The following is a 10,000-nucleotide window of genomic DNA, read 5'->3' as shown; positions in this document are numbered from 1 at the left end:
CACACACACACACACACACACACACACACACACACACACACACTCACACACTCACACACACACACACACACACACACACACACTCACACACTCACACACTCACACACTCACACACACACACACACACAGAGAGAGCTCACCCACGGCGACAAGTTGCAAACTGTTTCTATCACAACTGGCGACAAAATATCCACAGCTGTTTTAACATGATTTTGTCAACATCAATGTGTTGTGGTCAGTATCTCAGAGCCACAGGTCAGTGCACAGCAGTGGGTAGGAGGGGGTGGGTAGGAGGGAGGCTTGTGAAATGAAATGAAAAGCAAAGAAGACGTGATGAGTAAGCAAGGTGGGAGGAGGAGGGAGAGGAGGAAGAAGAGGAGGAGGAGAGGAGAGCGCAGAGCTCCGTTTAACAGATGGCCGTGGGCAGCAGGTATGAGTCATGCCGTGGTCTACACGCACTCTCACCAGCTCAGTAATCAGTCGGTGCTCAGGATTTTACTCTCCGTGCCAAACAATACACACACACCCACTCCCCCCCCCCACACACACACACACACACAGTTTCTACAGTTATGCATATACACACACACACACACACACACGCACAGGTCTCCTCCTCCACACATACATTTTTCATCACCTCCATAATGCTGACTCATCGTCCACACCCCCCAAACCCATATGTTTATTTGTGTGTGTGTGTGTGTGTGTGTGTGTGTGTGTGTGTGTGTGTATGTGTGTGCAGACTATTTTATATTCGTCTTTGTCATAGCGAATTAGATGGCCTCCTTACCTCCAAGATGTCAAACTTGGCTGTTTTAACTTTGCCCCAGGTCTTCTTCAATCGAGACACTGGACTCATGTTCATCCCAGCTGTGGACACACACACACACACACACACACACACAAACAGAAAGAGAGAAATTGGTCAACACATGACTTTCCTCACGGTTATTATTCCTTCAGAACTCAAAACTGTGTGTGAGAGAGAGTATGTGTGCTTTGTGTGTGTGTGTGTGTGTGTGTGTGTGTGCTTTGTGTGTGTGTGTATGTGTGTGTGTGTGTGTGTGTGTGTGCGCGCGTGTGTGTGTGTGCCAGCTGTGCTCTCATGACACTGCTATGGGATGTGGGCTGACTTCACAAGAACAATAGAGTTATCACACACTTTGCTGACTGACCGCACAGTACTCTAAGATTCACACATGGTGGCAGAGTGGACACAAGGTGTGTGTGTGTGTGTGTGTGTGTGTGTGTGTGTGTGTGTGTGTGTGTGTGTGTGTGTGTGTGTGTGTGTGTGTGTGTGTGTGTGTGTGTGTGTACGAAGAGGTCCTCAGAATGGTGCAAAAGACGTATTTAATTAAATCATTACTGAGTGCATTATCTCAGTCATTGCAGCAGTGTGAGCTTTGAGTCTTTACTGACCATAGTCACCATCACATGGGTAACTGGGCACACCCCAGACTGGTTTAAACACGTCAGGGCATCCAGATTGTGCTTGTTTATTTTTTAAACTGACTCATGACGTAGGATTAATTCAAAAAACAACTCAGAAGGCAGATGATGGGAACGCAGATTACAAGGCATTCTGGGAAATCGGGACACCGTCTTGCGTCCCAGATGTCTCACTGCGGACAGACGCCCAAACGCCCCCCCCCCCCCCCCCTGTGTCCCTCTAGGGGGACGACGTGAGCCTTTACTGAGGATCGTGTTCCCTCAGCGCAACAGAAACATCCATCTCAAGCTTCCCCAGCCTCTGTACTGCTTTATAATGAGGGCGCTTTAGACAGGAGATCAGTGAAGGAGAGAGAGAGCGATAGAGAGTTCCAGGACCCTTAAAGCTCGGAAAGTTTCTCTCTTTCTTCTCTCTCTCTCTTTCTCTCTCTCTCTCTCTCCCTCTGTCTGTCTCTCTCTACCTCTCTCCCTTTGCCTGTCTTTCAGTTCTATATGCTTTATTGGCAGGACCATTTAGTCTCTCTCTTCCTCTCTCATTCTCACCTACTCTGCGGCATGTGCTGTCGTGATTGTATCTGTGATTTTCTGTGATGGCAACAACACGGCCCTGCTGCTGTCTACAGTGTATGCATTGAGTCTGTATTGTGTGTCTGTATTGTGTGTGTGTATTGTGTGTGTGTATTGTATCCGTATTGTGTGTGTGTGTTGTGTGTGTGTGTATTGTATCCGTATTGTGTGTGTGTGTGTTGTATCCGTATTGTGTGTGTGTGTTGTATCCGTATTGTGTGTGTGTGTTGTATCCGTATTGTGTGTCTGTATTGTGTGTGTGTATTGTATTTGTATTGTATTGTGTGTTGTGTGTTGTGTGTGCTGTTGCTGTTCTTGTTGTGTGGCGTCACACGCGAGACCAGTGGAACACAAACACAGATGATGGCAGAGTCCAAAGCCTTTCCCATGACATGCCTGTTCTGTTCCCGGGACTTTAATAATATCCTGCTGCTCCCAGGAGATCCGGGTGGTGGTGGGAGTTGGGGAGTGGTATTGTAGGGGAGGGGGGGGGGGGGGGGCAACGGTGGTGCTTGTGTGTGCCTGAGGGGTCTCCAGAGACAGGAGCTCAGGCAGGGGCAGCTGGTCCCTCTCCCTCTGACCCCCCCCCCCCCTTTATATCTATGTCTTTATTTCTCTCTTTCTGTCTCTATCTCTCATTTCAATTACTCTCTCACTCTCTCATTTTCTTGCTTTTTTTCACCTCTCCTTCTTTCCTCTATCTGTCTCCCCATCTTTCTGTTTTTCTTTCTTTCTCTCCACCTTTCTTTCACCTTCTCTTGTCTTGTTATCTTCCTCTTTTTCTATCTGCTCAGCGCTGACCATCTGCATGTTGGGTGCAGTTGCTCCCCCCTCACACACACACACACACACACACACACACACACACACACACACACACACACACACACACACACACACACACACTCCTACCCCTCCCTTACTGTTGTAGGCTGGCCAGCTGCCTTCCCTTGAAGCTCTCCTTCACTCACACACACAGACACACACACACACACATGCACACACACACAGGGACCACACTAGAGAGAGATCAACACTCCCCCCACTACACATGGTCTCACACACTGTCCTAAAATCACACTCCCCACACACTTTAATGCAATGTCAAACTCAGCGAACACACACACACACACACACACACACGCACAATCTCACCCAATCACAACAATCACAAGAAACGCAAACCCATAAACCACTTAAATTAAGTTCCCTGGCTATAATGGATGCTCGCCTCCATATCTGCCCCAGCCCATACCCACAGGCACCCTGCCTGGCATTTGGCCTAATCCATCAGAACCAAGGGTGAAAGGGTAAGAGTGTGCCACCCTGCCAAACCAATCTGTATGATCGGATGCTTAAGAGGGCACCAGTGTCAACGCATGCTCTGGCACAGGTTAGCCTGGCACCCAAAGGACCTGTCTACTTTACAGGCCAGCTTAGTTAACTAAGCAAAACAGTGTGTATGTGTATGGGTGTGTGTCAGTGAGAGAGAGAGAAAGAGAGATTTAGTATGTATGTGATTTTGTTGTGCTGAGTAAAGTGCAAGTGTGTGTGTGTGTGTGTGTGTGTGTCTGTATGATTAAATTATACTCACAGATTATAGCCATGAGGGAGTTGAAGTTGCCGATGTTGAAGCACTCGCGTGCCACGTCAATGAAGAACTCGATGACCCGCGCCCGGTGCTTCTTCTTCACGGCCTGTACGAGAGGCAAGAACAGGACAAGAACATCAGCGCTGACCTCTCACTACTGCATATTACTCCCACCCACACACACACACACGCACACACACACACACACATACACACACACACACACACACACACACACACCCCCACACACACACACACACATACACACACACACACACACACACACACACACACAGACACACACACACACACAGACACACACACACACACACACACACACACACACACACACACACACAGATTCTTGGGAATGAACATCTCACCATGCAAATCTCTGTAGCCACCAAATAGCTCAGGCGGTTGAACCAGGCCACATATGCCTCCAGGTTACTGGCCTTCTTATGGTCACTGAAGCAGTTCTGGAGGTAAGTATAAACAACATCATTCATTATTATTTGTCAATGATAAACACATTCAAAACACAAACATCACCATGACTAAACAAAACACATACACACGATGTGATCACTTTAATTACCAAAATGTGAAATTAGACACCTCGATCACCACACCCCAATTAAAAACACAATTACAGACACCCAGGTGTCTCGATGTCACAGTGCCTGTCCCAGTGAACCTGAGAGGGCTGGCTGGCACAGCGACTTGCTCCCTTTCTCTGGGGATTTCACGGTCGGCGCGAGTGGACTCGTTTACAGGCTTACCTCATCGCCATACAATCTGGACCACCTCAGTTTCGGTGAGCTAAGCCAACTCATGAATAAACCTGCCTCTCTCTCTATCTTTATCTCTCTCTCTCCTGTACCCCCAGCTCTCTCTCTCCCTCTCTCTCTCTCTCTCTCAAATTCAAATTCAAAAAAAGCTTTATTGACATGACAAGAGCACTTGTGTTGTCAAAGCATACAAATCATAAGTAAGTTAGTGAGGAAACAAAGAGCATAAAAATAAGTAAGAATAAACAAATAAAAAAGTAAATAAATATAAATAAAATAATAATAAAATCTCTCTCTCTCTATCTCTCTCTCTCTCTATCTCACTCTCTCTCTCACTCTCTCCTGTACCCTCAGCTCTCTCTCACTCTCTCTCTCTCTCTCTCTCTCTCTCTCTCTCTCTCTCTCTCCATCCTCTCCATCTCCAGCTGCAGTGCCATGGGTGTGTGTGTGTGTGTGAGCTGGTGTATGAATGGCAGTCTGCATAAAAGCTGCAGCTCCTCATGATTGATGACGCTCAACAAAGCACAGCGCGGCCCTGCACAGGTTCAGTGCACTCGAGAGACTGCAGTATAGCACTCTGCACTCACTCACTGTGTGTGTGTGTGTGTGTGTGTGTGTGTGTGTGTGTGTGTGTGTGTGTGTGTGTGTGTGTGTGTGTGTGTGAGAGAGAGAGTGAGAGAGAGAGTGTCTGTGGGTTTCAGTGGGTGTAGATGTGTATGAAAGTGAGTTCATGTATTTGAGTATGTATGTGTATGTGTATGTGTGTGCGTGAGTGGTTGAATGATTGTGAGTGGGTGTGTGTGTGCGTGTGTGTGCGTCTGTGTGCGTGTGTGTGTGTGTGTGTGTGTGTGTGTGTGAGGGAGAGTGTGTGTGCATGTGTGTGTGTGTGTGTGTGTGTGTGTGTGTGTGTGTGTGTGAGGGAGAGTGTGTGTGCATGTGTGCTGACACATTGGTATAAAGCCGCTCTCGTCTCTGCATTCCCCGCATTCCTCTGGCGTGAAGTACACCACCCGCACACAATGGCCACTTTAGCCCCCCCCACCCTCCCTTTGATGGGCAGCCAGGGAGGGCTCCACCTCTCCCGCCCTCTCCTGCCCCCTCCTACCCCCAGATCGTCAGACAAAGGGGGTGAAAACGGCGCCAATTCACCCCAAAGAGGCTCCCAAGAATGTGCAGTGCGACCTGAGCAAACTTTTAGCTCGGCTTTTCATTTCCTCTGACTGGACTGACTGCGGCGTCTGGCCGGTTGCTAAGATGCGCCCAAACAAAGGAAGCTGGAATGCAGAATCGTAAGCATAAGAGGAGAACCAGAAAGAGAAACGGACAAGAGAGGAGGACAGAGAAGGAGAGAGAGGAGAGGAGGAGACAGAAGAGAGGAGGTTTTTATTTTAGAGGGTGTGGGGGGGTTGAGCCTGGGAGTTCGCCATGTGTGGTGTGAACGAGGTGACTTTGCTTTGACCCTCTGGGGTCAGTGGGAGTGCTTATTGAGCTGAGAGACTGACAGTCGATGAGAGGCAGCTATCTCTTCATTGGGATGCATGTGTGCACTTTACAACCAAACCCCCAAAAAGTCTGTTGGAGCTTCGTAACACCCACTGCAGAGTCTGCAATGTCTCATTTATTGTGAGATACTGCATGATATTTCTGTGCCGTGGGAGCTGATGTTCTTTACATACCTTATCATTGTCCAGTTGGCTTTTCTGGCCAAAGGCTTGGACGAATTCTTCTGGTCCGATGTAGCTTAACCTCTCCTGCAGGCAAGCAAAAAAAAAAAAAAAACACATTAAGTCAATTCTAATCAGCAGGGTCATCAGTCAACCGCTGAGAAATCAGCCAAGTGGTCACCTTGGAAAAGATATAAATATATTAATCTGGTTCAATAATTGGATCAATGGAGTCTCAGACGCGTCGCTGATGCAGGAAAATCAATTGGCTAAACGCGGGCCAGCTGGAGAGATCACGTTTATAGTGAATGGCGCACACATTCTCTATCTCTCTCTCTCTCTCTCTGTGTGTCTCTCTCTCTCTCTCCTATCTCTCCCTCTCTCTCACACACACACAAACACACACACACACACTAACATCACAGGTGTTTGTCACAGAACAGTCAACAGTGGACCATTTATACACACTTAAGTGTGTTGAAAGGGAGATAAATCTTAGGGGGTTTTGATGAGAGAGTCCCGCTGTAATTAAATGAGTGACAATCACCAAAGCATTGACGCATCAGTTGATTCCATTTGAGGTGTTTTAGTTAAATGAGGTCAACCCCAGGTCAGTGGCAGTGGGGTTATATCAGGGATTGTTTGTGTTCTCTGTAGTGGTCAGTCCTTGAGAAGATGTTTGTGTGTCCAGTAAACACAGCATCAACACAGGCCTTTAAGTCCCTGTGTTGACAGTGGCTTGTGACTTTTAAGGTAAATTTAGGAATGCTAACACATTTATATAGCAAGAGCTTTGCCGTTTCAAATAAACGCAACCCTTTCATTCTGGAGGTGTGGCCATTAACTCCAGCAAAGGGACTCTTCTAGTAGATTTGTTCAGCCTGCATCTGAAAGTGGAATCCTATTGATTTTAAGAGGACAAAATGCGCACATCCACGAACAACACATACACAGAGACACTCACCAGCTCGATGTGTGTGAGTTGCTGGGCGAGGGTGAAGGGGTCGCTGCAGATGCTGAGGATGTCGCGCTGCACAGACTGCGGCTTGACCTTGAGCACGGCCAGGCGCTCCGTGGCCGTGGCGCTGATCTTGGACAGAGCCTCCTCGTACTGGCTGAGCGCCGTCAGCTTCCGGATCACCGCCTGGGTCATCTGCTGCACCGCCTTGCGGTAGTGCTACAGCAGACCGAGAGAGAGAGGGGGGGGGAGGGAGAGAGAGGGGGGGGAGAGGGAGAGAGAGGGAGAGAGAGTGGGAGAGAGTGGGAGAGAGAGAGGGAGAGAGAGGGAGGGGGGGAGAGAGAGAGAGGGAGAGAGAGTGGGAGAGAGGGAGGGAGAGAGTGGGAGAGAGGGGGGGGAGAGAACAATATATTAAATCTTTGTCCATATCATACATTGTTGAGAAGAATTAGATGATAACATAAGATGTTCACCTCTTCAAACTGATCCTACTGCAGCATGAGCACAGAGGTCCAGCATGCGCACACACACACACACACGCACGCACACACACACACACACACACACACACACAGACACACACACACACACACACACACACACACACACACACGCATGCACGCACGCACACACACACACGCACACACACACCTCCTACTGAACCTGTATCCATATGGAGGCCATCAGTAGAGCCCTGCCCAGCACCTCCCTCTGTCACGTCTCACAACATTCCTGTGCGTGAGAGGACCGCTCTTAACCAGCACCACATGAGCCTTTAAATCACTCTACTCTGCCAGGCCTAGTCAATTAGGTGTGCAGGGACAGTCTGAGTGTGTGTGTGTGTGTGTGTGTGTGTGTGTGTGTGTGTGTGTGTGTGTGTGTGTGTGTATGTATCTAAATGTGTTTGGAGGTGAAATGGCAGCTGTGCCATGGAATAGCCAAGGCCTGTTATGTAAGGTGTCTGTGAGAGTCCAGGCTGCAGTACTGCAGTACTCCCACCCAACCGACTTCCACCCCAGCAGGGGCCCCTTTGGCTCAGCACGCGCGGCCCCCAGGGGCCAACCGAGCCCGCAGCCCAGCCAGGCCCTTTTCCTGTCCTGCTCCAGCATCGCATGACATTAGGTAACATAGCAAACCTCTCCCGAAACAGGGTTGCGTAACAAGCAGACATAGAGAAAGAGAAACAGAGAGAGAGAGGGAGAGAGAGAAGGGGAGAGAGAGAGGGGGGGTCTGGGAGTGAAACTCATGGCCCTATTTTCTGCAGAGGGTACATCCATAGATGGCTATCTCACTCATCACCCTGCCAACTGCACTCATGGCACAGCAAGAGAGAGAGAGAGAGAGAGAGAGAGAGAGAGAGAGAGAGAGAGAGAGAGAGAGATGAAGACGGATGAAGACAGAGAAAGAGAGAGCAAGTGAAAGATGACTGCTGAATGTGAGGGTAGGGAAAGCAAGGCACACTTGTCCACTATTGATATGTTTCAAAATATGTTTTCAAAGTCTGCACTTCTTAATAATGACGGGACGTTTGAAACATCAATTTTGTTTTGTTCTTTCTTTTCCTTGTTTTGACATGTTTTGTACATATACTGTATAAATACCTGTTGTGATACAATAACCTTTTGAATTGAATTGGGTGGAAGTAAAGTGAAAGGGAGAGAGATAGAGAGGTAGAGAGAGAGGGAGGCACACAAAAGTGAAAGAGAGAGATATACAGACACAGCAAGGTGAAAGAGAGAGAGATACAGACACAGCAAGGTGAAAGAGAGAGTCTGGCCTCTGCAAACAGTCTCATAACACTAGACATAGCACTAGATGTTGATGGATTGTTGGGAGGCCACACAGCCAGCTAAGCCACTTGATCAGCATTCTCAATCAATCTATCTCCCCTCTCCATTTCTTTTTCTTTTTCCTCTCTTTCTATCTATCCCCGATCCCCCTCTCTTTATATCTATTGGCTGCCCCGCCCTCTTTCTATCTATCCGCTGCTCCCATTCTCTTCCCTTTTTCCTTCATCTTCCTGGGGTGACAGTGTGTCACTCAGACAGCTGGGCCAGAAATTGAAAGGCAACCTCATCAATCAACAGGCCTCCCCCCTACCGCTGTGTGTGTGTGTGTGTGTGTGTGTGTGAGTGTGTGTGTGTGTGTGTGTGTGTGTGTGTGTGTGTGTGTGTGTGTGTGTGTGTGTGTGTGTGTGTGAGTGTGTGTGTGTGTGTGTGTGTGTGTGTGTGTGTGTGTGTGTGTGTGTGTGCATGTTGCAGGAGGAGTGGAGTGGAGCATGTCTACACAGCAATAATAAATTATTCTGAGTCAGAAAAATAAAGAGAGAGGAGAGGAGAGGAGAGGATGGAGAGAGAGAGAGAGGAACGATTGAGGGGGGTTAAAATAGAGATATCTAAGCTTCTCTCCAAACGCAGCTTTTCTGCTGACCCTTGCATTGTGCCTGTCCAAATCACCAGCAGCTGAGGACAGATACTGGAGATAAGATAGCAGTGCCCTGTTCTTTGGAATTACACTGTGGCCATTAACAGTCTAAAGTCTGCAGAGACACCAGCTTTTATAAGTGAACTGCACTGAAGCCACCTGGCCCATACACAGATAACAAGTAGTTATAATATATACATTCTGATAAGTGCTGTGCTGTTTGAGACTCATTGCAATGATTTGTACCGCACAATTTAAATTAAAAATAGCATAATATTATTTGACTTTGTTAGTTTTTCTTAGTCATTTGGTCCAAAAGTGTTTAAAGGAAGGCAAATCAAATCAAGAGCTACAGAGAGGGTGAGAGTAGCACCCTATGTGTGAGCATTCAACACACACACACACACACACACACACACACACACACACACACACACACACACACTCACACTCACACACATACTCACATTCACACTCACACTCACACACACTAACACACACACACACACACTAACACACACACACACAGGCTGGCGAGATGAGATCAGAAAGG

General features: G+C 48.0%; 1 protein-coding gene across 2 annotated transcripts in view; it reads right to left on the bottom strand.

Moving 5' to 3' along the window:
* The window catches only part of rasgef1ba (RasGEF domain family, member 1Ba), a 48,570-nt gene that overhangs the window by 9,647 nt on the left and 28,923 nt on the right, over positions 1 to 10,000 (bottom strand). For both annotated transcript variants that reach the window (XM_076270297.1, XM_076270299.1), the window contains exons 5-9: positions 7,030 to 7,242; positions 6,078 to 6,152; positions 3,994 to 4,089; positions 3,614 to 3,716; positions 794 to 873 (exon numbers count right to left, since the gene is read on the bottom strand). In XM_076270297.1, coding sequence (XP_076126412.1) covers positions 794 to 873; positions 3,614 to 3,716; positions 3,994 to 4,089; positions 6,078 to 6,152; positions 7,030 to 7,242 — 567 coding nt within the window. The remainder of the gene's footprint in view (positions 1 to 793; positions 874 to 3,613; positions 3,717 to 3,993; positions 4,090 to 6,077; positions 6,153 to 7,029; positions 7,243 to 10,000) is intronic.

The sequence above is a fragment of the Alosa pseudoharengus genome, unplaced genomic scaffold, assembly GCF_046254945.1.
Source record: "Alosa pseudoharengus isolate Yale_2024_CS ecotype anadromous, Long Island Sound unplaced genomic scaffold, YU_APseudo_1.1 YU_APseudo_1.1_scf_6, whole genome shotgun sequence".
In the NCBI taxonomy this organism is placed as follows: Eukaryota; Metazoa; Chordata; class Actinopteri; order Clupeiformes; family Clupeidae; genus Alosa; species Alosa pseudoharengus.
The sequence above is the reverse complement of the archived record's forward strand: the minus strand, read 5'-3'. Positions and strand labels throughout refer to the sequence as shown.